The following is a 27250-nucleotide window of genomic DNA, read 5'->3' as shown; positions in this document are numbered from 1 at the left end:
TTACTAGGTACCTCCATAGGGAGAGGACAGCTAGGCTAACTCATTTGACCTGGAACTTACTACGTGGGAAAATAAATGAAAAGGACATAATTACAGACTCTTTTACCATCATTTCTTATCCCCCAACTTCCATCAGCCACATGGGCATTGGTTTGCCTGTCTCCTTTCATATTTCTTCCGATTAAAGTCCAGATAAGAATGAGAGTGTGCATTTGGCCTCTGGTCTCCCACAAATTTAACCTCCCAAATGAAACCTTACCCTAGTTACCCAGTACTGGGATTTTACTGTGACCTATACTTCATCTCATACAGACGCTAACTAACTAGAGCTGAGCCAGGAGGATGAACTAATAATTCCTCTAATCACGATGGAATTGCAAATGTCCAACAGCCTGAGGGCTAAAGGCAGGGACCAGACTATGCACAATCTATCCTCTGGCCATGACCCCTTTCTATGATCTTCCAAATTATAAATTTCTAGATATATTCAGATCCTCTTCTCTCTGCCAGTACCTTCTACACAAATGCCCCAGAGAGGTAGAGGATCCATGTAGATATACTAGTAACATCTTCCTTATACTAGAGCTCCCTTATAGGGAGAAATTGCACTACAGGATAAGTTGTCCAATCAACATGTAATGTGAGCCACATATATATAACTTAAAAATTTCTAGTATCTACACCAAACAAGTAAAGTAAAACAAGTGAAGTAAATATATATTTTATTTAATCCAATATATCCAAAATATTATGATCGTACTCTACAATATAAAAATAATTAATACAATCTTTTATATTATTTTGGACCAATGGTGCACATTTTACACTTATAGCATGTCTCAAGTCACACTAGTCTCATTTGAATTGCCAGTGGCCCTTGGCTACTGACTGGACACCAGCTCTAGTCAACTCCTTGATATTCGTTCCCACCCTCACTCCACCTCATAATTGCTTTTACAGTTGGCTTCAAAAGCATATAGCACCTCTCTACCAGAGTCATAGCTGCTCACTCACTGGCTGTTCATATTGAGCATAAAGGAAAGGGGATGTGGAGAAATGGAAAGAAATCATTCTCTTCCTAAAATAATCTATATTGGATGGATCATTTTCCTCTTCCCTTTTCGTACTTCAATGCATTTGACAGCTTTTGTTTTAATTTTTCAATCACTACTCCTAACATTTTAAGGTCCATGGAGGTTGTAGTAAAAACTGGTCAGAATTTCTTTCTTTAATTTTAAATCCTCCAAAATTGACATAATAGACTTTAGCACGCTTATGTATTTACACAAAATACATCAATTTCTTTGCTCATTTGTTGCATTTTATAAAACCTGTGATATTATAAGAATGTAAAGTTACAGGTTGATTTCTTTCATAAATAGAGATAAAAATAAAATCTAAGACATGTATGAGCAAAACAAATTCAGTATTGCACATGAAAAATGATAGTGTCTTATTTCAGGAATTTGTATTAGATTTAAACATTGAAACAAATCAATGTACTCCAATAACAGAATAAAAATGACATGATTATCTCAATCATTAGTGACAATATCTGTTGAAATTCAATTTTCCATTCAGAAGGAAACTTATAGCAAATTAAGAGAACGTCCCAAATCTAATCCTATGCATTGACAAAAAAATTATCATGATTAATAGTAAAAGGCTGACAATTACCTCTCACCTATCTCTAGAGCTGTAATTACTTAATGAAGGATGTTCATTGTCACCACCAGTGCATTCTAGCCCTGAGTAAATGTTCAAAGAAAAAGGAAAAAAGAAGGAGACTGCAGAAAACAGAAGGTCAGAAAGGAGACTGAGGTGTGGATGAGCCTCAAGGCTACTGCTCAGGTGTGGGTGAGGGCAGCAGAGTGTTTAAGAGCTTGGGCGACGCAGGGTCATTGGGACTACACAGTTGCAAGGATTAAAATATGGGCAAAGAGTGGTAGGAAAGTAATATTTAGTGAAGGTGTAGATGGGAAAGCCGTGGTTTGTGACATTAAAAAAGGAGACAGTGCCGGCCTCATAGTCTATGAAAACCCCAACCCTGCGAGGGGGCACCGTCATGGAGAGGAGCAGGGAACTGGAAGAGTCCTCATAGGCCCTATATTCATGTTTATGGTGCAACCCAATCACCCAGTAGCCATTTTGAGGTTGATATCTGGAGTAAACATTGCGATTGTTCAAAAACTGGTTGACAGAGAATGGAGATCCCACGGCATCACTGCACACGCCCAGGATCCAGTCAGTCTTCCTGACCACATCCACTTCCCAGTAATGTTTTCCAGAGGAGAAATACTGCGAGCCCAGGACGCCACAGTCATAGTGCTCTTCCAGATGAGGCCCAGACAGAGTGGCGCCCACAAATCTCACCTGTCTCCGGTTTTTAGACAGGACAAGATTTAAATTAGCTGTGTGTGGATTCAGAGTCACGTCCACTGTGGGAAAAGGTACAACATCAGCAGATGACAAGGGGTGCAGGGGTCTTATGACACTGAGAAGAGGAGACACAGAAGTGGGTGGGAGGAATTGGAACTATGTGGAGCGGGTATGGGCGGAAGTATCACCAGCTTATACCGGTGTGTGTGTGGGGGGGGAGGGGGAGAGTGGGGGAGGAGGATGCGGGATTTGTTTGGGAAGATTCGCATGTAAAAGAGGATCGGAACAATGGCAGCTTAAAAAGGCCATGGTTCTACTTACCCCAGTAGCTTTGGACATCTGTCAGCTCTGTAATGACAAAAAGTCAATCATGTGTAGAACCAACAGACTCTGGTCTGGTGTTTCTTTCCTTACCTGACTCTCTCTTAGCCGCTATTTCCAAATACTAACTATAACCTCTATTCTTTTTATCTGTTACTACTACAATCATCCCACATCCAAATTCTGTCTCCTCAATCTCCTCACCTCTGAACACTCGTAGCATCTTTTTCAGATCTGGGGCCCGAAATGCACTCTTCAGCTTGGTGGGAAGATCTTCTGGTTTTTTCAGAGCCCAGTACTCACTCCTAGGGAACAGACACTATGAATCTCCTATATGGCTGACCTCCAGTTCCTCCAGCACCGCTGTCCTTCATCTCCTAGGCCAGTGATGGCGAACCTATGACATGCGTGTCAAAGGTGACACGCGAACTCATTTTTTTTTGGTTGATTTTTCTTTGTTAAATGGCATTTAAATATATAAAATAAATATCAAAAATATAAGTCTTTGCTTTACTATGGTTGCAAATATCAAAAAATTTCTATATGTGACACGGCACCAGAGTTAAGGTTTTTCAAAATGCTGACACGCCGAGCTCAAAAGGTTCGCCATCACTGTTCTAGGCCCATGGGTAAACCTCAACACTTTGCTGAAGAAAATTAGCATCATTCCCCCAAAAGCCCTGACGCTGGGGCCAGAAAACCAGAATAAGAAACTAGCTTCTCACTCTCTGTAAATTTTGGTAAGATTTAACCCCTCAATGCTTCTTTTCTGTTTGTCCTGTTTGTTGCTTTGCGAGGGACAAGGCTCCATATTTCTCATGGACCTGGTGTGGGGAACTTTAGATGTCACCTTTAAGAATGAGATGCTAGAGTATGGGATAGAGAGTATGTGTTTTTATCTCAGGCCAAAATCACTTTTCTCAAGACCTCATGTCTATGTTTTTATTGAAATTGAAAAACAAAAAAACAAAAAAGAAGTGTGAGGAGAAATAGGTAGCAAGATATGAACTATTCCAAAGCCAAGGGAGAAAAGGAAATTCAAGGACGATGTGCCAAAAGCTGAACTTTGGGATAAGACAATGTAGAGAGGAAACTTCCCTCTGATAAAATACAGGGGCAATGAAAAGCCCTGTGTATTCTGATACAGCCATAAACTACTAGAATCAGGGCTGGAAACAGGCACGGAGATTTGTGGAAAAGGAGTCCCATCACAGGGCATTAGGAGACTCAATGATACTCTAACTCTTTATCCTTAAGGGCACTGCTGTTCCCAATTTGTGACCTCCCATTACCCACATTATCCCACCATAGAAACCAGGCCAGTCCCTTTATTTTGGAGGACCCCCAAATTCTCATGATGAGTAACTCGACACCAGTCCTAAATCTTCTCTGCCTTGTGATTCTTTTCCTTTCCCACTGACCACCAGGTAGCTCTATGGATGGCTGCAGAAATCTTTTGTCACTCCAAAGGAACCACCTCGTGTTCTCCTGCACATACCTTTCCGTGACGTCACTCGCATCCTAGGGAGAAAAGAGACAGGTTAAGTCTAGGAGTCATAAGCCCTGTCCTCCAGTACAGCCTCACCCAAGTTCCTCATCCCATCCCTACCACCCCATTATAGGATGGGAATATTGATGACCGATATAGAGACCACAAGGCAGAGATAAGAACTTGCAAGCACATTGTCCCTGAGACCCTATACAGGGACATCAGGAAATGATATGATTCATTCATTGGTACCTTTATTTTTACAACTGTGTGTGTGTGTGTGTGTGTGTGTGTGTGTGTGTGTGTGTAATGTTACATATGTACATCACCTATCTATATTTGCCAGACATTGTGCCTTGCCCTAGAGAATATCCCATGCTGAAGCCCTAATTTCTGTCCTCTACATTCTGGTTGCTGAGGATACAGGGCCTTAAATGTGTTTTTTTGTAGTATTATTTTTAATTTTATTTACTGAATTTTTTTTTTGAGAGTGAAAGAGAGAGAGAGAATGATTTGTTATTCCACTTATTTATGCATTCATTGGTTGCTTCTTGTATGTGGCCTGACCAGTGATCAAACCCACAACCTTGGTGCCTCAAGACAATGCTCTAACCAACCCGACGAGGGCAAATGTAGTTGTTTCTTAAACCTCATCTCCTCTAACTGTCTATGCTCTTTTTGTTGCATTAATCTATTTTTCTTGAGTTCAACACATACATGTGGATTCCCAACTCTGTACTTCTCAGATCTCTCTTACACAGGCAGTCCTCTGGTTACATAGGACTCGACGTATGTCGTTTTGTGGTTATGTTGCCATCTCCCATTTACAGTATTTATATATATATAAAAAGTTCCATCATTTGGATGTATGTACATATGTGCTTTATGTTTTATTATTTATTTACCACAAGTAAAGGTCAGGAATTGTTATCTTTCTTTAAAATCTTTTTTTTTTACTGTTTCACTTCATTACTGCTGTGTATGTGCTCCATGTGAGTGATGTAGGTGCTTATGTAGGTGGGTTCTGACTTATGGCAAAAATCAATTTACGTTGCACCATAGGAATGGATCTCCGACGTAACCTGAGGACCTACTGTATACCCCAGCAAATGAGCCATAGGCATCACCAACTCAAGCCATAGGCATCACCAACTCAAGATTTTTAAAAGAAAATTTACTTTTTCTGCAAACATGAGGTCTCCTCTACTATTGTCCACCTTCCTTAGTGATACCACCATCCATGCAATCATCCAACTTAGGTAAATTATTGTCCTAAAAACCTCCTTATATTCACACTGATGTCTCATCTTAGACCAAGCCAGTCCATTTCACACCATTAACTTGTTAGCCACCTGCTTTTCAAGGTCATCTGCCACTATCTGCCTCATTTGAATAGAATTACTTCATGGCCTATTTGGTTTCTCTAACTCCTGCTTGATAAACTTCAGTGACTGAAGAAAAGGTCAATGGTTTGATCTATGTAACTATTTTGATTGCATTTAACAGGAACATAGCTCAAATTGGCTCAAATATGGAAAGTGGTAGAGGTGGTGGATGTGCCCACTTATACCAAATATCTAGGATTGCATCAATTTTAAGGCATGATCCAACCAAGTGCCCCTGCACGTCTCTTGTGTTAGCTTTATTCTCATCATTTACATTTTGAAACTTGAAAGCTGCCCAAATCTTAATGGGCAACAATGCCACACAGACATGGAAAAGAGAAGGAAAAATGTGTCTGTGATGGGCAAATTCTAGAAAAATAGACTGTAAGAGAAAACTCAAATTAAAACGTCCATGGGGCCTGGCTGGTGTGGCTCAGTGGTTGAGTGTCGACTAATGAATCAGAAAGTCACGGTTCGATTCCCTGGTTTGTAGGCAGGATCTCAGGTGGGGGGCATGCAGGAGACAGCTGATTCTCCCTTCTGACTGATGTTTCTATCTCTCTCTCCCTCTCTCTTCCTCTCTCTGAAATCAATAAAAGCATTTTTTTAAAAAAAATGTCCATTGGGTAGCCATACTAATGAGTGTGAGAGCCTAGCTAGGGGTGGGCAAACTTTTTGACTCGAGGGCCACAGTGGGTTCTTAAACTGGACCGGAGGGCCGGAGCAAAAGCATGGATGGAGTGTTGTGTGAACTAATATAAATTCAAAGTAAACATCATTACATAAAAGGGTACAGTCTTTTTTTTTTTTTTTTTTTTTTTTAGTTTTATTCATTTCAAACAGGCCGGATCCGGCCCGCGGGCCGTAGTTTGCCCACGGCTGGCCTAGACAGATACCTGGACTAGCAATATAAATTGAGATTCCTCTATACTTATGAAGCAATGTTACAATTTGAGGAGTCTGTGCAGGGGCTAAAACTGGGGGGCGAGGGGTGAGGAGAAGAAAACATTAGGGTAACTCAACATCAAAAATGAAAAAAAAGAGAATAAAATGAGGAAGTTAAATCGGAAGCAGTCAATGAAGAAAAGCTTCAACAGGTAGAAAGTAACTACCTTTTGACCTTAATACTGGGGCCCAAGAATAGATAAAGAAATGATTATCATACTGGCAAAGGGAGAGCAAGAGGAAAACAAGTCAAACAACAAAATAAGGAAGGGCCTGAAGGTTCCAGAATGTCACAAGGTGCTCTCTGCAACTTCGTGGTCATACTATTCACTCTTTGCAAAAAACAACTCTTCAGGTTTTAACCTCAGTTCAAGCTCCACCATCAAAACTCTCTATATTGGACCCCTTGCACCCTCCCGACACACACACACACACACACACACACACACACACACACACACCCCAGAGCTCAGTCTTCTTGTGTCTTAAAAGACCAGTTCAAACTCCTATTACAACATGGTAAATGATTCTGCCCTAGGGAAGAGAGGGAAAGCACAGAAGGGCAGGTGATTATATAAGAATCTCTGTGTCCTTGAGCTTGGTATGTTTATCTGCTATGAAAGTGAGTGAAAGCACATGACAAATTATAATAGAGTATTATCAACAACAGGTGCCAAATGGCCAGTGATTCTCAACAGGGGGCGGTGGGAGATGTTCCCCCTAAGGGACTTTGGGCAATGTCAGGAGGGTTTTTTGATTGTCACAGCTGGGTGTGGGCACTTCTGGTATCTAGGGGGCAGAGGGCAGGGATGCTGCTACATCCTACAATGTACAGGGCAGCCCCTCATAGCAACTTTTCTAGCCCAATATGTCAATAATGTCAAGACTGATTAATGCTCCGATAGAACATCACTGGACACAGTAGATTTCCCCCATAGTAGCAACTGAACTTTTGGACCACTTTTTATATATCATAAATACAAGTGAGATATCTCATTAAGAGACATGACTTCTCACAGTTGAATAGGGACGAGGCGCCCCAGGGTCAAAGGAATTTTATTTTTGCCTCCATCAGGATATCGGTCCCGTGTCAGAATGGTAGGAAAATTAGTTTCTCTTCGCCTCTCAGGTTGGGGATCCCTCATGAGTCTTACCTGCAGCAGCTCCACTGTGGACCCCTGACACCGACGCTCCAGATCTGAGATGAGCTCCTTCAGTGCCTGGCTCTGGTGGGCCAGCTCATCCTCTGCCTCTTCCATAATATTCAGCCCCTTCCTCTCTTCCTCCTCCAGTTTTTTCAGTTGCCGCTGCTCCTCTTTGTCCAGGATGCTTCTCAACTGATTAAACTCTGTTTGGATCCTGTGTCTCTCAGGTTCCATCTGATTCTTCAAGGACATGGAAGAAAGTCTGTTAGTCTGCGGAGCTGAGGGTCTCCTCTCTAAGGGGTGGGCAGTCAGGCTCAGCACTGCTTCCCTGGCCACGTCTCACTGGTAGAGGAGGAGTGAAGGGGGGAAAGTCCTGCAGAACCTGGTCTTTCTTTAATTCTCCCCTCCACTCTTCCAGAACATTAGCCTCCAGTGGACTCATCGAGGCCTCCTAGATGTAAACTGCGATTCCTGGGTGAGGTTTAGATTTCAAGCAGCCTCCCCGGTCTCGCCTGCCTCTCCATTAGCCTCCCCATTCAATTCTGAGTGAGGAGGTAGGACTGATCGGCCTGTACTTAACCTGTCCTTTCAAGTTTCAGAGCTTGAAACTGTAGAACAAAGTCCACAATCAGGAATTAGAAGCTGCTAATGGCCATGGTTCCTCTCCTATTGACTGTGGTGAAAAACCTGGATTCCCTTTTGGTATCTTCATTTTCTAACTCCCCCTTTTCCCTCCCCTGCCCTGCACCAGGAACAATAGCTTTGTTTGGAAGGGTTGCAGAGAAGGACTAGGCAAAGGGAAACTCTTCTAGCCCAATCAGGGACAGGACCAGCTTTCCTTGCCCTCAACCCCCAGGACACCTTCAGGAAGTCTCTCTTACCTTCCAGGATGTCCTCTTCTCTATGATCACAGCTTTTAGTTTCTCAGCTTCCTGCTGCTCTTGCCTCAGCCTCTTCAGAGACTCCTGGAACTTCTCCTGGAAGAAACATATCACGTCGAGCAGGGTCCAGCATTAAATGGTCTCAGTGACTAGACACGAATGAATGGGACAGAGCATGCTGACCTCAGAAGAAACTAGTCCGGCCCTGGATTGAAAATCTGAGAGAGCCAAGTTATACATGGGGGATAGACACCAGTAGGAACAGGGCAATTCTCTTTCATCCCAGGGAAAGAACCTGACCATGAAGTCCTTCAAGCGTTTATTCTCATTGCCCCCATGTCCCCCCACGCTCAATGCACCCAACCTCCCCTTTTGCCCCCAGCAGCATCCTCTTCTCAAAAAGACATGTAGAGCTGATTCTGAGCAGCAAGAAACTGGTAAAGTCTCTACTTGGCCAGGGGGAATTTTCTAGGTTCATTCCTCTAGCTCAGTGGTTGGCAATCTGCGGCTCACGAGCCACACACGGCTTTTTGGCCCCTTGTGTGTGGCTCTTCCACAAAATACCGACTTCTGCGCATGGGCCACGAAGTTTCAATAGCACTGTACATGCGTGCCCACATGTGGTATTTTGTGGAAGAGCCACACTCAAGGGGCCAAAGAGCCGCATGTGGCTCATGAGCCGCAGTTTGCCGACCACTGCTCTAGCTAAATGGGAAGACTACAAAAATTATATTAGCATAAAATTAAAATTTCCTGCCAAGAACTTTGTTCTTCCCTACTTTCCCTCCATGGGCTCCCACCTGGTACTCCTGGGCAACCTCCTCCATGAGGAACGTGTGGTGACCATGGTGCTCTTGAGACCGCTCACAAAGCCAGCAGATCAGCTTTCCATCCTCCTTACAGAAGAGCTGGAGTTTCTCTCTATGGTGCGCACAAAGAGTCACCTTCAGCGGCTCCCCTGAGCCCAAGACCACCCCTCTGAGCCTCTCCGCTATGTTGGCCAGGTGCCGATTAGGCCTCAGGTTCCTGAGCTGGTAGCTGGTCTGGCACACAGGACAGCTGCTTTCTTCTTCTTGGCCCATCTGCGATTCCTTGCTGTTCTCTGTGATGCAGGCTTGGCAGAAGCTGTGGCCACAGTCTATGCTCAGGGGTTCCTTCAGGAGCTCCAGGCAGATGGGGCAGGTCACTTCATCTTGTATGTCCAGTAGTACTGCTGAAGTCATTGTAGCCATTCTCCTGGCTCCTTCTGCCCAGGCCTGGCTCCTAAGGTACTTACAGAATCCTGGGTAGATAGGCAAACAAAAAAGGGTCAGAGTGAGACAATTAGGGAGAAAAGAAGGGATGCTGACTAGCCTGGAATAAGAGGTCTGACACCTGGGGTAACAAGGGCTCCTCATGCTAACTTCAAACACATTCTTTACCCGACTGCATGTTAGACTTCCATTTGCAACCTCGTTAGAGTAAAGGTCTTGATTTCCTTTTACCTCTTCTGGACGGATGGACACACTGAGGCCCCGGAGCGGAGTGGCCCGTGTGAGCCACCATCTGTTTGACCTTTTCTCAGTCCACCAAAATCCACCAAAATCCCTCTCAGTGTTAAAGGACCAAAAATAAAAGGCTGCTGCCTCAGGATTTTTGCACTTGCTATTATTGCTGCAAGGAAGACCCTTTGCCTGATATCTGTATGTCTCTGACTTCATTCAACTCTCTCCTTACATGTTCCCTTATCAGAGGAGTCTGCTCTGTTGAGCCTAGCTGGCTCAGACACCCATGCAATTGCTCCTGAGATACTTCCTTGCTGAATTTTTCTTCTGATCACCACCTAATATACACCTTTAATAGTTTGAACTCCCCATCAGAATATAAACTCCATGGGATCAGAGACCTTTTTTGTTTGTTTGTTTTTATTTTGGTACTGTATCTTCCCACCTGACACACTGTCCACCCTATAGGTCCTCAACTCTCGATGAGTTAATACATAGAACCTCCTAATCCCTCCATAGGCTAGACTTTCTCATGGACCTTTTCACCTCTTTGCCATCATTCTAACATTGCTTTCCAGTATCTAATCTCCAAGATCCAAGGAATCACTTATTATGAAGATACTTCTACTGTTTTTCCACAATTACATTTGACATACAATATTATATTAGTTTCAGGCGTATACCACCCCAGTTATTAGACATTACATAACTTACTAAGTGATCATCATGATAAGTCTCGTGCCCACCTGACATCATGCAGAGTTGTTAGAATTTTATTGACTATATTCCTTATGCTGTACTTTATAGCTCCATGACTATTCTGTAACTACCAATTTGTACTTCTTAAGACACTTCTGCTTTCTATAAGCCCTTTTATCACTCCCCTAAGACCCTAAAGAAGCAACAATGACCACAAAAACAGGAGATCATGTTTTTACAACTCATACTTTTACAACCAGTTGGGACTTAGAAATCACATTCCCAAGTTTTCTTTATTACTCATAGAAAAACTCTGAATAAATAAGAGTATTTTTGGCTCTTTGAAAAAAAAAAAAGAGAGAGAAATAAAGCACACATCCTGTAAGTTGTAGAGTTGTGTAACCTAACACATCCAGAGTCCTAGTTCAAAGCTCCTAAATCTCATAATTTGAACATGACAGTTAAGTGGTAAAGGTGGTAAAAGTCAGGCACAGTTCTGGTGCTTTAGGAATGTGAAAACAGCAACTCAGCGCTGCCACCTAGTGTCCTCTGGTGCTCTTGCAGGTCCTGGACCTATTCATTCACTTTGCTGATTAGTAATAGCAATCTATACTAATAAAAAGGTAATATGCTAATTAGACTGGTTGACCAGCCATCTTCCAGATGCCTGGCTTCCTTCTGGACAAAGTTATGGTGGTGGGGGCCAAGGCAGAGGCAGTTAGGGGTGATTAGGCCGGCAGGGAAGGGCAGCTGGGGGTGAGATCAGGCTGGCAGGGGTTTAGGGACAATCAGGCCAGCAGGGGAGGGCAGTTGGGGATAGACCAGGCTGGCAGGGGAGGGTAGTTGGGGGTGACCAGGCCAGCAGGGGAGAGCAGTTGGGTACAATCAGGCAGGCAGGCAGAGGCAGTTAGGGGCAATCAGGCAGGCAGGCAGAGGCAGTTAGGGGCAACCAGGCAGGCAGACAGAGAGGTTAGGGGTGATCAGGCAGGCAGGTGAGCGGTTAGGAGTCAGCGGTCCCAGATTGCGAGAGGGATGTCCGACTGTCGGTTTAGGCCCGATCCCACAGGCCCAATCTGGCAGTTGGGCATCAAGTTAGACATCTCCCAACGGGTCCCAGATTGGAGAGGGTGAAGGCTGGGCTGAGGGAACCCCCATCCCCTGTGCACAAATTTCATGCACCGGGTTCCTAGTACTAATATAATAGTATTTATTGAAAGTCTGCTATGTACTGGGAAATAACCTAACTATTATACATGTAATAATTCGATAATTCTTTTTTTTTTTGACAGTTTTTAGTTGTGCCTTTATTCACCTTAGTTCATTTAAAAATGTACTTGTTTTAAAGATCCTATAAATATAGAGTGACTACCCACTAACGTGGGATATGTCACCCCTCTCAGCATGGCATTGTTTTTTAAAAAGCAGAATTTCTTATAGGAATCTTATCTATCACACAGTAGTTACAAGAATGTCAGATATAGTGACATACAATCTAAACAAGACAGGCCAATTAAGAATGTACATAATGTAAAAATATACATATTAAAAGTTAGCCATGTAGACAGACGCATGCAGCAGTAGGGATAGGTGATAGGAGGTGGGGGGGGGGGGGTGAGAGCCCATACGCAGTAATATTGCCTAATCCCAACATTATAGTAAATAATTCCCACTAACTGATACAAGTATTCCATACACATCTAAATACACAAAGGCAAATCATGACCTGCTACATATAAAGTGGTCTGTGATCTTTTTGTGATATTTCCATGAAAATAGTAAATAATCATGCAGGTAGTAAGAAGTATTGGTTATTCTGATTGGACTTGGGAAATGTTTAACTTTTTGACATTAATATCTGTGAAGAAAATATATCTCCTCTTACTGCTTTCTTCACAACTGACATGCGCTTAGAGTGGGGGAATTTCAATGGTGGTTTGACCTAACAGTGATGACTGAAATACTCTTTAAAAAATGTGGTAACTTTTTAACAACATATTTTAGTCACACACTTAACATAAAACATGGATCATCTGCAGGATTCTGTAGTTTCTACCACTGTCCAAAAGAATGAAACTGATACAAGTGCTTGTTTATTTACCAAAGCAGGCACTATTTTGAGCTCTGTGATCAGAGAATATCCAAAACAGAAGAAATGTCACTTTTTTCCTCTGGGCCTTTTGAGAAACTTGACCAAAATAAATTATTCAAGGTTCCCCCTGAGCAGTGGTGTCATCATGTATGTTACTGTCTGGAGAACAAACAAGAACTTCCTAACACTGCAAGAGCGTTGCCTTGGGTATACTTGATAGGAATCAGGAACCTTTAACAGCAGCTCACCATTTTCTTATACACCTCCATTTAGCCTGTATTATGGCAAATGTGTTTGGGGAGCTATGCTTGAGATTTCTCTAGTTGGAGTTGGCAGGTTCTGACTTACTGTCTCTGAATGCTCAAAATGCAAGTTCAGTGACAATTTCATTCCAAATGTCTCCTGAGAGGCGTATACCATATACAGGAATCCATCTTCATCCTTCTCACTTTCATACACTTCCGATATCGGTGTGGACACACTCACCATGCTGTGCCCATTCACTAACAAGAAGAAGGCTTGATTAGCATTGAGCTGTAAGCGCCTTCTAATTATCTTGATGAGTTCACTCATGTTGACATGATCGGGTACAAGAAACTTGGTTTTATCCAGGACAGGAAGCTGCTTCTCACCCTTGTATCGTTCTATTATCACCGGGGTTTTGGTCGGATGTTGCTCTCGGATAAGCCGGACATCTTCTACTCTTTGTTCGAAGGTGCGGCGCTGCTTGAAGGTCTTCCCCGACGGCATGGCTCGCGAGGCTGGGAACAGGCGGCCAGGAAGAGGGTCCCGCAACTTTAGGTGGCGGAGGTCCCGACGGCGTCGGCCGCGACTTCCCTTGTGTCCAGTAATTCTTTATAACAACCCTGAGTGTCATTTCAACCCCATTTCACAGTTGTATAAACTGAGGCTCAGAGAGGCTAGGCAGCTAATCCAAAGGGTAGATCCAGAATTTGAATGAAGAACCAGGCTACTCCTCTCTATTTCTCTTCTCCATAAAGGGTACTTAATAAAATTGTTAACAAGTTAATGAAAGTAAGTAACTAATTGGTATTACAGAGTATCTATCATCTAAGATACTCAGGTTTAACCAAAGTAATCATGCCTATGGAAACCGGGCATTAGTTGGTTTATTATTTTCCTTACATACTTACATAATCTCATTTAGAACACTAGACTATGAGGGTCTATACCTTTATGAAGAATATGAGGGCACATCCCACAGCTTAACACTGCACCTAACAAAGACATGAGTAATTAACTTTGTAATAGGATTAAAATTATAACTTACCACTGAATTTATAGATAAATTTGATATTGGCCTTGGGGCATCACAAAAGAAACAAATTATTATTTTATGAAATTGTTAATGTTAAAAAATAATTGACTTTGAAAAGATCAATAAAATACATAAGCTTCCAGGCAAGCTAACTGAGAAAAAAGAGAGGACACAAATTACTAGTATTAGCAATGAAAGAAGGGACATCACTCATCAGTACAAATTCTATGGAAACTAGAAATATGACAAAGGACTCATTCCCTGAAAGACACAATTTACCAAAACTCACACAGAAGAAATAGACAATCTTAATAAGCCTATTTCTGTTAAAGAAAATGAATCAGTAATTAGTAACCTTCAAAACCAGAAAGCAACAGGCCCAAATGGGTTAACCTGTACATTTTGGGAAAGATTTAAAAAAGAAATAATATGAGTTATCTACAATGTCTTTCAGAGGATAGAAGCAGAAAAAGTATTTCCCAGCTTATTCATTCTATGAGGCCAACACAACCCTAATACCAATAACCTAAATCCTAATATATAAAAGCCCAGGGTTGTAACAACCGATCATGACCAAAGACTGACCAACCTGGAAGTCCTTCAGTCAGCACTGGGTTGCCATGGTGACCCAGTGCCTACTGCCCAAGGGGCTGAGACCTAGAGAGAGAGGCAGGGTCTGATCCGCAGCCTCAGTGGCAGCTGTTGATCAGTACTTGCCTCTCTTTCTCTCCGTCTTTCTTTCAGGGCTTCACCAAAAGCCAGGCCTATCTTTCTCTCCCAGCCTTTGTGGGGGCTGCTGTTCAGCCCCGCCTCTCTGATTAGGCCCGGAGATGCTGATTGGCATAGGAACCGACCAATCAGAACCAAATGTGGGTACTGTGAAGAAACAATGGCTGCCTAGGAGGCAAAGCTTTTGACATTGATTGGCATAGAAACCGACCAATCAGAACCAAATGCGGGTGCTGTGGGAAGCCAAAGGCTGCCTAGGAGGCAGAGCTTTTGATGTTGACTGGCATAGAAACTGACCAATCAGAACCAAATTGGCCAGCAGAGGAGGGCAGTTGGGGGTGAGATCAGGCCTGCAGGGGAAAGCAGTTGGGGGTGAGATCAAGCCTGCAGGGAAGGGCCTTTGGGAGCAAGATCAGGAGGGCAGGGGAAGGCAGTTGGGGGCGAGATCAGGCCAGCAGGAGAGGGCAGTTGGGGGTAATCAGGCTAGCAGGCAGAGGCAGTTAGGGGTGATCAGGCAGGCAGGCAGGCAGATGAGTGGTTAGGAGCCAGTGGTCCCAGATTGTGAGAGGGATGTCTGACTGCTGGTGTGTAGGCCTTATTTCTGTGGGATCGGGCCTACACCAGCAGTTGGACATCCCCTAAGGGGTCCCAATTGGAGAGGGTGCAGGCTGGGCTGAGGGAACCCTCCTTCCATGCACGAATTTCATGTACCGGGTGTCTAGTATAAATATAGATGTAACTCTTTAAACTCCACAATAACAAACAACCCAATTAAAAAAGGAGCCAAAGATGTTAACAGACCCATCACCAAAGATATACAGATGGCAAATAAGCATATGAAATGGTCTCAGCAAATAAGCATCATGTCATCAGAGAAATGCAAATGGAAACAAACACATTGCAAGAAAACTTCAGACCAACATTTCTCATTAAAATAGCTACAAAAATCCTCAATAAAATATGAGCCAATCAAATCCAACAATGTAAAAAGAGAATTATACACTATGACCAGGAGGGATTTATCCAAGGTGTGCAAGGCTGGTTCAAATAAATTACTTAATGTTAAAAAAAAATGAAAGAAAAATCTGCCCTAGCCGGTTTGGCTCAGTGGATACGGAGTCAGCCAGCAGACTGAAGGGTCACAGGTTCGATCCAGGTCAAGTGCACATGCCAGGGTTGCAGCCTCGATCCCCAGTAGGGGGCATGCAGGAGGCAGCTGATCAATGATTCTCTCTCATCATTGATGTTTCTATCTCTCTTTTCCTCTCCCTCTCTGAAATCAATAAAAAATATATTTAATTACAAAAAAAACACAAAAATTAGTTGATGTAGAAAGAGTGTTTGACCATTCCAATGCCCAAATATAATCAAATCTCAGATAAAAAGGAATAGTTCATCACCACCACACAAGTATTACATGAAATGTTGAAGGGTATTCTTGAAGAAGAAGAAGAAGAAGAAGAAGAAGAAGAAGAAGAAGAAGAAGAAGACAAACCATGTCTATCAACAATTGAATCTAAAAATAAAAATGAACGAACAAGAAATCTAATGAACAAAATAAGCTGGTAAATAAAATAGAATAAGAGGCATGCGAAGCATAGAACAGACTGATGAATCTCAAGAGGTAGGGGGAAGAGTGGGAAGAGATTAACCAAAGATCTTACCTATGGATGCAGACAGTAGGGTGGTGAAGGCCTGGGGCAGGGTGGAGGGGGGCAATGGGGGGAAAAAAAGGGGGACATCTATAATACTCTCAACAATAAAGATTTAAAAGAAAAAAACTAGAGAACTTCTTTAGCTTGATAAAGTACACCTACAAAAAACCTAGTTATACTGGCACTGAACAAGTGGAATTTGAAATTAAAAACACAATACATTACATTTACATTAGGACTTTGGATGATGATGATGTGTCAGTGTAGGTGCAGCAGTTGTAACAAATATATGACTCTGGTATGAGATGGTGATATACATGTGTGGGGGCAGAGGGTATATAGGAAATCTCTGTACTTTTCCCTCAATTTTGCTGGGAACATAAAATTGCTCTTAAAAAATAATGTCTTAAAAATGTTGTTGCTACTATACTTACCGTTCAAAAATATATATTTTTATTGACTTTAGAGAGGAAGAGAGAGAGAAAGATAGAAACATCAATGATTAGAATCATTGATCGCCTGCCTCCTGCACATCCCCTACTGAGGATCGAGCCGGCAACCCAGGCATGTGCACTGACCAAGAATCAAATCATGGTCATCGCTCAACCACCAAATCACTATTTTAAGTAAAGATCCACTACATCTCCCCAATATAAACATATACACATACATTTATTTCAGGCAAAAGTGTGCTTGGTAAAGTAATCTTTTAGGGGAGAGTATCTGCTTCATCAATGCAATGCAATAATCACCAAAAAACTGGAAATAATCCATAAAACCATTAAGGGGTAAATAAACAAACAAATTATGGTATAGCCATACAATGGCATATTACAAAACAATAATATGGAACTACTGATACAACAAGAACAGTGTCAAAAAGGTTATCCAAAGTGAACAAAACTAGACCACTGTATAATTCCACTTATATAAAATCCTAGAAAAGACAAAACTATGCTATTGGAAAGCAGATTAGTGGATTCTAGGGCCCAGGGATGTGAAAAGGGAATGAACTGTGAAGAGACACAAGTAAATTTTGGAGATGATGGAAATACCCTTTATAAATCATGATTATGTTGGTGGTTACACAACTATACATATGTCAAAACTCATGGAATTTTAACCTTAAAAATGATAACTTACTAAATGTAAATTATAACTCATTAGAGCTGACAAAAACCAAAGAAGAAATGCAATGAGAAAAATTGAAAGTGTGGCTTTCTGCACTTCTAGGCATAAATTAACTGTGTTGTCAAATATGGTAGCTACATGTGGCTATGGAGCACTTGAACGGTGGCTAATTGGAAATGAAATGTAAATGTAGAATACATACTGAATTCAAAGACTTAGTAAGAGAATACAATCTAAAATATCTCATTACATTTTTTTATATTGATTCCATGTCTTAATAATATTTTGGTACATTCAGTTAAATGTATTAAAATCAATTTTACCTGTTCTTACTATTCAATGAGACCACTAGAAAAATTAAAATTATATATGTGGCCCCCTTATAGTTCTGTTTTTTTACCATCTAATGCACTACTTTGGATAGTCAAGAGAGGATTTTTGAGGAAAAAAGATGCAAGAGTTGTTAAAGGGTATAATAAAGTTGAGAGCGGAGAAAAGAAGAAATTGTGAAGGAGGGGATCAATTGGCTAATATATAGTTAGCAAGGGTTTGAGTAACCCTGTCCCACATACCAGCAGGCCCTTGACCACCAGCTGCAGATGAGCACAGTCCACTGGAGCTGTGGAAGGCCAACTGAGCCTCAGCCTAAGGCCAGCTCTCAAGGGCTGTGTGGATGGGCTGAGATTCCAGTCTGGTTGTGTGAGAAGAGCAGAACCCGCAGCTTGAGGTAGTAGATGCCTGAGGATCAAATTAGCAAATGAAAGAGGCCAAATTCAGGACTATGTGGGAACAGTTAAATATAAAACAAAAGCCTGAAAAAGGTCAAGTGGTTGGCTAACTAGCAACACTGGAGTCCGATGGATCTCTTTATGCAGAAACTCTAGGCTTTCACCCCGACCAGTACAGTCTCTATACTTTATGATCTTCAGGGTTATTCATAGGCACATTAAGACTTTAGAAGCAGTGCCTCAGGCAAGGAAGCCTCTTCCCAAGAAGATGCCATTTAGGGTGCAAAATAGCTAGAAAGGGGCAAAGGTGGGGCCGAGGATGGGGAGAGTGGAAGGCTAGAGAATGGACTGATATTTAGATCTGAACCATCCATTAAGCTAGAGCAGGTCACAATTTGACATCAAAATAGCTTCCATAATAAAGTCAGTGACTGGGCAGGAGCTATTAAAGGTTAGACCAAGATGGTGATGGTGGTGGGACTCAGAAAATTAGAAATCAGATCAGCAGGGTTGGCCCTGTCCCCCCCACCCCACCCCCACAACTAGAAGCTCTAGTGAAAGTGAAGTAAAAATCTAAACAGGAGGCATATGCTATTATAAAGTAAGTAAATTGGGCTTCTTGTACTTAGGGAACAGCAGTCTTTTTGTGTAGAATTATATTCCACTCTGTTCTGTTATCTGGAATTGATTATCTAACAAGTGGCACTCCACAAGCATTTGAATTGAAGCATAATCAGCTTCAAATACATATTTTTTAAACTTCACTTCAAAAGAATCGCTATCCCGTGCATTTCAAAAACTTTTTATTAACTTTGAAAATTCTTAAAATATTGTCGTGCACAGTTTTCCATCTTTCTGAGGTCATCCAGTAAGTGAGTTTTTTAAAGATAAATTATAAAATTTTTATGTTTGATTTTTCCTGCATCTGTGAAATTCCACTTATAATTCATAACTGTTGTATTTTTAACTTGTTTAGATGTCAGTAGACATATTTTCCTTTATCATAGTGCACTTTGCCATATTTTATTCCCTACATCACTTCAAAACTTGTGCATTTCTTTTAAAGGTAGGCATTGCATTTGTCAATAAAAACTCAATAATTTGAGCAACAGTAATAGTAAATCCATTTGGCGTATCTAAACTTCTGCCTCACTTAATCCTCACCAAAACTCTAGGATATGAATATTACACTGTCCATTTTATAGATGTAAGAAATGAAGCTCAGTTACAGGAGGGGGGCACCCAGCCAGCATTTAAGTGTCTGAGCCAGAGATGAAACAGGCTGCAGCGCCCATCGCCCATGCTCTGAAACACACATTGCCGTCTGGGTTGAATGACTGGTTAAATGTTCATCTGCTCATCTGCAGTGAGGATGAAAAAGAAAGATACAATTATCTAAATCATGAGCTCCCTAAGGGAAGGGGCTCATCTCTTTCATTGCCCTGTCACCCCTTTCATGGCCAGAAGTAACAATAAGCGGCCCAGTCACAGAGTAGCGGGCGGATACCTGCCTGTGGTGGGCCCAGGGAGGGAAGGAGAAGCCAGGGAAGCTCCAGGTGTGAGCAGCACCAGGGGGTCAGGGTTCCCCAGAGCAGACCAAGGACTTTTAAATAGACTCTGAAGAACAGAGGGCGCTCACTCTTTCGGTGTTCTTCCCTCCCCTCCCCCCAGCACCCCAACACAACTAGCATGTGGCCCCACCCCTTTCAGAGTCAGGCAGGCCTCCTCCCCCTCCTGCCCGCAGGTCCGGCTGAGCGCGGCCGGCTCAGCTCCCAACTCCCTCAGGGCGAGGTCTGGGCCTCCAGGGTGGAGGACAAACAGTGCTCGCTTCCCGGAGCCCAGGCAGGGAATGGGGGAGGGGCTGCTGACCTCTGAGTCCACGCCCGGCTCGCTTTGCTGTCATTCCCCACCAGCCCTTCCAGAGCTGCCTCGCCACATTCTTCAGCTTCCACAATCAGGGTTTAATCATCACTATCTTTAGAGTCTACTCCTAGCTCCAAAGGTCCCTCTTCTGTGCTCCCTTCCCAAACTAGAGTCAACTCAAAACGGCAGAGGTGCCCCTCACTCTTCCCCCACTCGCGAGCCCTTCAACCCAACCTAGAAGGCAAGTCAAACTCTCAGGACTAGTGGGGAAAGCGGTGGCCGGCCAGAAAATGGATTTGCTTACTGACCTGGAATCCGTAGCCTGGGTCTGGGCCAGAGATTTGCTGCTGCTCCCACCTCCAGCAAAGCAGGAAGACTCAGGGGCAAAGAGGCGGGGCGGGGGGAAGCGGGGGGAGGGGGAGATGCCACTGATAGGGCTGGTCGGCCTAGCAAAGCCCTAGGTCGTGCACTCAGGGGTGTGGTCACCACTGTCCCAACCTGCCCTATGGTGTTCGCTTACAGAATGGCAAATTCTGAGGCCGTAGAGAACAACTGAAGGCTAGAGACGAGACTTCTAGAATGTCTTCGCTTTTTGGCTTTCTGACATGTCAGTGTTCAATAACACTGATAATACACCTGTATTCCATATTAATATGTTAACTAAAGTAGCTAAGTGAATAGAAATATCTAAAGTTATAGGAGTGAGTCAAGACAACCGCTTGGCATCCTAATGGCATCTTTTGCAAAATTATAATGAAAATGCATCAATTTGAAATTACAGATTATGTTTTTAAATTATATTTCATTTACATTTAACCTATATAACTGAGAGACTGTAAATGTTTGTGTTTGGATCCTATGAATACATGTAAAGCTTATGAAGTCCAGGAATTGTGACTACAGGGTTTCAATGGCACAGCAGCTCCAAGAGGTAGGCCAAACTTCTGCCCCAAGGATACAGAGATGATGAGCCTGACCTGGTCTGAAATTGTGGGTTGGGGCAGGGGGACCTACAGAGAGGAGTGTGCTCGGGTAAGTCAGAACAGAGGATTGGGCAATGCGTCTTCTTTCACTGAACATAACATTTTCAAGGTTAATTCATGTTGTATAATGTAAGAGTACTTCACTCTTTTGATGGTTGAATAATATAACAGTGTATGTATTTTCCATGTTTTTATGGAATCCATACACACACACACACACACACACATACATACCACATAATAATTGATATGGACATAGATCGGCAAATAGTTGTGTGTGTTTTTTTTAAAAAACAAACAACTTCTTATTAATAAAGAAAGAGGGTGGCCATCAATAGGATGTGGTACCTGGAAGCTCAAAAATCATTTTTCATCTGATGTCTTCTGATTTTTGTTCTAGGGCTCAAGTTTAAAATAATAAGGAGATTGAGAGCTGTGAGGCTTGGAAAAAGTCAAGTGGGATGGGGAGAAACTGTTTCAGCTTCTTCCTCTCCCTATTCTTTCAATTTTTAAAAATCTGTCAAATTAAAAGGGTAAAGCCGTGATTTATTTGGGCATTCTCAGGGATAGCAGAGAATAATTAGATACAGATAACAGATAATAACCTTCCTATTAACACATCCTATTAGTAAAGAATTACATTTTGCCGAAACCGGTTTGGCTCAGTGGATAGAGCGTCAGCCTGCGGACTGAAAGGTCCCAGGTTCGATTCTGGTCAAGGGCATGTACCTGTGTTGCGGGCACATCCCCAGTAGGGGATGTGCAGGAGGTGGCTGATCGATGTTTCTCTCTCATCGATGTTTCTGACTCTCTATCTCTTTCCCTTCCTCTCTGTAAAAAATCAATAAAAAATATATTTAAAAAAAAAAAAAAGAATTACATTTTAAAAATGGACAGCAAGCCCTGGCTGGGTAGCTCAGTTGGTTAGAGCAATGTCCCCATATGCCAAGGTTGCAGTTTCAATCTCCAGTCAGGGCACATACAAAATCACCCCTTTCTTTAAGGAACGTGGTTTAGACAAGGAATAAAGGAGCAAACATGAAAATTTTTTTTTAATATGTTTTATTGATTTTTTACACAGAGGAAGGGAGAGAGATAGAGAGTTAGAAAGATCGATGAGAGAGAAACATCGATCAGCTGCCTCCTGCACATCTCCCACTGGGGATGTGCCCACAACCCAGGTACATGCCCTTGACCGGAATCGAACCTGGGACATTTCAGTCCACAGGCCAACGCTCTATCCAACGAGCCAAACCAGTTTCGGCTGAAAAATTTTTTGATAAAACAAGAATAAGTATTCTCAGTACCCAAGAGGATGGATCTTTTATTTTGGGCAGAGTATGGGAGTGGACAGGGTTGAGGTGTGAACTGGGTTTTTAAGGATGAGTTGACCTTTGACTAAAGTTCAGGCTGAGTTGCTCTTCTGAGTGTCAGAGAACATTAGTCTAAGCTAATCTGTGGTGTGAATAATTAATGATTAGTGAGCAAGCTACCAAATTACATAGCCATGTTTATATTTCTTTAAACATTTATTAAAGACTATGTAAATTAACATCCATTAGATATAAGTAGAATTTTGACTTCTCATTTTAATGATGAATATAATTTTTAAATACAAAACATATTTGGATGGGAAAGAGTGCTCTGTTCCTATACAATTATCTACATTTTGTTGAAAGGATGTGTCCACCTATATATGTTGCTGTGTGTTAGCATCTCTGAACTTGGGTACGTACACATCTGTGATTATGGACACATGTAACTGGTAATAAAAATACTATCATTTCATGGAACTATCAATTTTTAGACATGAGAGTTCTCAGGGGTTCCCACTGTAAGAAAGATATTGCACTGGTAATCAAAATTGCATTCAAGGGATTAGGTAAGCCATTAGAGAGGAAATGCAAGTGAATACTGGGAAAAGTCTTATTTGGATGGTAGATTCCAGGTAAGTTATCACATTTCCCTCAGTTAGTTTTTCTTGAGATGCTAGGGATCAGAAGGAATTTGAATAATAGGTAGAAGAAAGTGAGGTGGGTATTAGTATAGATTTCTAAACAAATAAATCAAAGGTGGATTTTAGTAGAACATTTATTTTATTTTCTATTCACTTATTTGTATTCTATATTCCACCAGAAACATTTCTGCAAACCAATAAAAACTCTTTATAAACATTATTGTTAGTGACTGATTAATATTTGATAGTAAGTATATATAACATAGCATTATTTATTTACTAGAGGCCCAGTGCACAACATTTGTGCACTGGAGGGGGGGCGTCCCTCAGCCCGACCTGTACCCTTTCACAGCCCAGGGCCCCTTGGGGGATGTCTGCCTGCCGGGAGCAGGCCTAAGCCAGCAGGCGGACATCCCCTGAGGGGTCCTTAGTGCTGCCGAGGAGGCAGGAGAGGCTCCTGCCACTGCTGCTGCACTCGCTAGCTGTCAGCTGGCTTCTGGCTGAGCAGTGCTCCCCCTGTGGGAGTGCACTGACCACTAGGGGGCAACTCCTGATTGAACATCTGCCACCTGGTGGTCAGTGTGCATTATAGCAACCAGTCATTCCCCCATTCAGTCGATTGACATATTAGCCTTTTATTATATAGGATTGTCATTCATGCAGAATATAAAAGCTATTTTCCTTTTTTTATGCTATTGTAAATAATCCTGGGGTTAATGACTTTTTTTTTCATAAATCTTTATGAAACACCACTCCCATCTGGGGACCAAGAATTTGAGTAGAACATTCATTTAAATAAATTAGGACATGGGTGAGAATGACACAAGATAACTGAAAGATGTAGAGATGAGGATATGGTGAATATGAAATATGAAAAAAATAAATATGAAAAGGGATTAAGTTGAGCTCAAATTGGAAACTTTTAGTTACATTCCTTGACAAGATTTGAAAACATCTGTTTAGCCCCTTCCAAAATTGGCTTAGTCCTCACTCCATAAATAATAGGATTGAGCATTGATGGGATGACCACATAGAGATTGGCCAGAAGGATGTGGACATAGCTTGGGATGAGTCTCCCACCAAACCTATAGGCAAAGACAGAAAAGAGGGCAGGAATGTAGAAGAGTAGAATGACACAGACATGGGAGCCGCAAGTGCTCAGGGCCTTGGACCGGGCATCTTGAGAAGGGAGTTGAAAGACAGCTCGAAGGATGCGGATGTAGGAAACAGCGATAAGGATGATGTCCAGGCCAGTGGAGAGTAGAGCAGCTGCCAGCCCATACCAGACATTGATGGAGATATCAGAACAGGACAGACGGGCAATGCCCATGTGCTCACAAAATGTGTGTGCAATGATGTTGATCCGGCAATAGTGCAGGCGCTTGAGGAGAAAGATGGATGGAAACATGATGATGAAGCTGCGGGTCAGGGTGGCAGCAGTGATCTTCCCAATGACCATGCTTGTGAGGATGGTGGCATACCGCAGAGGGGAGCAGATGGCAACATAGCGGTCAAAGGCCATGGCCAACAGGACTGCAGAGTCGGCCACAAAGAGGAAGTGGATGAAGAACATCTGGGTGAGGCAGCCATCAAAGGAAATGTGGCTAGAACCTAACCAGAAGTTGGCCAGTGCTTTGGGCATTGTGGCAGTGGAGAGCAAGACATCAGCACTGGCCAACATGGACAAAAATATGTACATGGGCTCATGCAGGCTTGGCTGGGAGAGAATAACACAAATTAAAACGCTGTTGCTTACCAGGGCGGCTACATACATGGCACAGAAGGGGATGGAGAGCCAGATGTGTAGATACTCCAGCCCAGGGATGCCAATGAGGAGGCAGCCTGCCATGCGAGTGTCTGAGTTGTTTGTGGCAGCTATGCTGTTAGTAGATAAGAGAGCCATGATTTTCTGTAGAACCCTCACCTGTGCCACAGGGGAGAAATAGCTTCAGGCTTTATAAACATTAGCAGAGTGCACATAAAAGCTTGCAAACAACCACAAGGTCTGCACATACTCACAGGTCCTCCAAACATTATGGGCTTTGCACACAGGTATATTCCCTATAGACAATCACACATGAGTTGTGCACAGTTACAGACCCATAGATGGGCTCTCCATACAGCTGCAAAGAATTTCTGGAAACACAAGGCTTGAAAACATTACCAGACTTAGCACAGTGCCACAGGTTCTGAAAAGACCAGGATTAACTAGAAAGTAAAAAACAATCTCTTTAATCTCGATGGGTACAGTTTTTTGCAGTTTTATAAACTGCAAAAGCCTCAGGCTGCAGTCCCATGTCAGAGATCTGCTCTGTCAGACTGTGTGATTTTGGACAAGTCACTGTCTTCTGAATAACAATTTTTTTGACCTTTCAAAAAATGAGCATAATGCTTGTCTTGTTGGTGTGTTAAATTAAATCTCAGCTGTGGAAACGTTATTAAGCTGTGTGGTGACTCTGAAGTGTGGCGCTGTCACCTAGAACATGAAAGAAGGTGTAGAGTGATGCTTCTGAAAGTGTGGTGTCCAGGCCAGCAGCAGCAGCAGCAGCAGCATTGGGGAACTTACAAATTCTTGGACCCTTCCACCCTTGGGGTTGGAGACAGCATTCTATGTCTCCATGCTAAAGTTTATGAACCACTCATGTAAGAAGTTTTTTACTTTCTTCACAGTCTATTCTACAATCTACATGTCTATGTCTTCTGCCAGGACCAATAATGTCTCAGCTCTAATTGGTTTCTGCATCATTCTCTGTGAAAATGTTCAGGCTTCAATGAAATCTAACCAGTGTTTTCCTCATCACTTAGCTAGGATGTGAAGGAAATGACAACCATACAAATAGACTCAATTACATGTTAGGCCCATTGACTCTTACTAAGTTCTATTGAATTATTCTCACAATGAATATATAACATTACCACTGCCCAAATGAACATTCCTCCCTTTCAACTGAATTTCCCTAATACATAATGGAGACTTCAAGACTATCAGGAGACAACTGCTCATATTATTCCACTCTTGTAAATTTATTTTATCTCTGTACCCATCCTCCTCTCATTTCCTCCATTCTCAGAGAAACTAGTGTTGATGTCCCTTCTGCCTTTCAATGTCTTCCTTGTTATAGTTATATTTTACTCTACCTAGGAACAAGAAAGCTCCCTGAGGCCATTTATTTATTTTTTATTTATAGAGTGCAAAGATAAAATAAGTCAATTGTATTTTTCTACACTAGCAGCAAATAACTATACAATCACATTTTAAAAGTTTGTAGTGCAATACAAACATGGATGCATACGAAATGTATGTTAAAAATATAATACACTTAGCTCAAATTTGCAAAGCTCTACACTGAGAATTACAGAATATTGCTGCAAGAGATTTTTTTTAATGTAAACAAATGGAGATATATACCATGTACACAAAATGGGAAGACCAATAGATTGTTAAACTATTGATTTTCTCAAAAATAAATTTATAGTTTTTTATTTAATTTGAAATTTTTAGCTTTGTTGAGGCATAAGTAATAAATAAAAATTATATCTATACAAAGTGTAAATATAACTTAATATATGAATACATTTTGACATTATTGCCACAATCAAGTTAATTAACACATCAATCACTTCACATACCTTTCTTTTTTGTGGCCTTAAATTATTTTTATTTTTCCTTTTTATTGAATTTATTGGAGTGACACTGGTTAACAAAATTATACAGGTTTAAGGCGAATAATTCTACAACACACCATCTGTACAGTGTATTGTGTGCTTACTACCCCAAGTCAAGTCTCTGTCCATCACCTTTTGTCCTCCCTATACTCTCCTCTACTCCCTTCAGTTCCCCTCCCCTGGCAATCACTGCACTATGTGTCCAAGAGTTTTTTATTTATTTATTTTGTTTTCTTTTTTGCTCAATCCTTCCGCCCCCCCAGCTCCCACTGCCCCACAAACACAGCTGTAAGCCTGCTCTCTATAAATCTATCTCCATTTTGCTTGTTAGTTCATTTTGTTCATTAGATTCCATATATAAGAGAAATCATATGATATTTTTCTTTCTCTGACTGGCTTATTTCACTTAGCTTAATGCTCTTTAGGTCCACACGCACACACA

The 27250-nt window shown here is 42.0% G+C and overlaps 3 protein-coding genes across 4 annotated transcripts; all 3 read right to left on the bottom strand.

Moving 5' to 3' along the window:
* Positions 1-705: 705 nt before the first annotated feature.
* LOC132240896 (tripartite motif-containing protein 6-like) lies at positions 706-20590 on the bottom strand. 2 transcript variants are annotated; one of them, XM_059708732.1, is made up of 8 exons: positions 20511-20590; positions 9346-9827; positions 8546-8641; positions 7674-7904; positions 4199-4221; positions 2905-3005; positions 2701-2727; positions 706-2438 (listed from the first exon to the last, which is right to left on the bottom strand). In XM_059708732.1, exons 2-8 carry the CDS (start codon positions 9775-9777, stop codon positions 1876-1878), a joined length of 1473 nt encoding a protein of 490 aa, XP_059564715.1. In that variant the 5' UTR covers positions 9778-9827; positions 20511-20590; the 3' UTR covers positions 706-1875. The 2 variants fall into 2 exon arrangements, with proteins under 2 accessions (XP_059564715.1, XP_059564714.1); XM_059708731.1 differs by lacking the exons at positions 706-2438; positions 2701-2727; positions 2905-3005; positions 20511-20590 and adding an exon at positions 13972-14004 and having other exon boundaries at positions 3643-4221.
* Positions 13097-13656, bottom strand: LOC132241878 (microtubule-associated proteins 1A/1B light chain 3B-like). The gene has a single exon (XM_059710836.1). It carries the CDS (start codon positions 13565-13567, stop codon positions 13097-13099), a length of 471 nt encoding a protein of 156 aa, XP_059566819.1. The 5' UTR covers positions 13568-13656.
* Positions 20591-24064: 3474 nt separating the features above from the next.
* Positions 24065-25069, bottom strand: LOC132241877 (olfactory receptor 52B6-like). Its single transcript, XM_059710835.1, has one exon. It carries the CDS (start codon positions 25043-25045, stop codon positions 24065-24067), a length of 981 nt encoding a protein of 326 aa, XP_059566818.1. The 5' UTR covers positions 25046-25069.
* Between the last annotated feature and the right edge of the window lie 2181 nt (positions 25070-27250).

Source organism: Myotis daubentonii, chromosome 9 (genome assembly GCF_963259705.1).
Source record: "Myotis daubentonii chromosome 9, mMyoDau2.1, whole genome shotgun sequence".
Taxonomy (NCBI): Eukaryota; Metazoa; Chordata; class Mammalia; order Chiroptera; family Vespertilionidae; genus Myotis; species Myotis daubentonii.
The sequence above is the reverse complement of the archived record's forward strand: the minus strand, read 5'-3'. Positions and strand labels throughout refer to the sequence as shown.

Coding starts and splice junctions, on each gene's coding strand:
- LOC132240896 (XM_059708732.1), bottom strand. CDS start 9,777: ATGGCTACAATGACTTCAGCAGTACTACTGGACATACAAGATGAAGTG. Junction 7,905..8,545: donor AGAAGAGGACATCCTGGAAG/GTAAGAGAGACT, acceptor ATGTCCTTGAAG/AATCAGATGGAACCTGAGAG. Junction 4,222..7,673: donor CCACAGTGGAGCTGCTGCAG/GTAAGACTCATG, acceptor TTTTCTCCCTAG/GATGCGAGTGACGTCACGGA.
- LOC132241878 (XM_059710836.1), bottom strand. CDS start 13,567: ATGCCGTCGGGGAAGACCTTCAAGCAGCGCCGCACCTTCGAACAAAGA.
- LOC132241877 (XM_059710835.1), bottom strand. CDS start 25,045: ATGGCTCTCTTATCTACTAACAGCATAGCTGCCACAAACAACTCAGAC.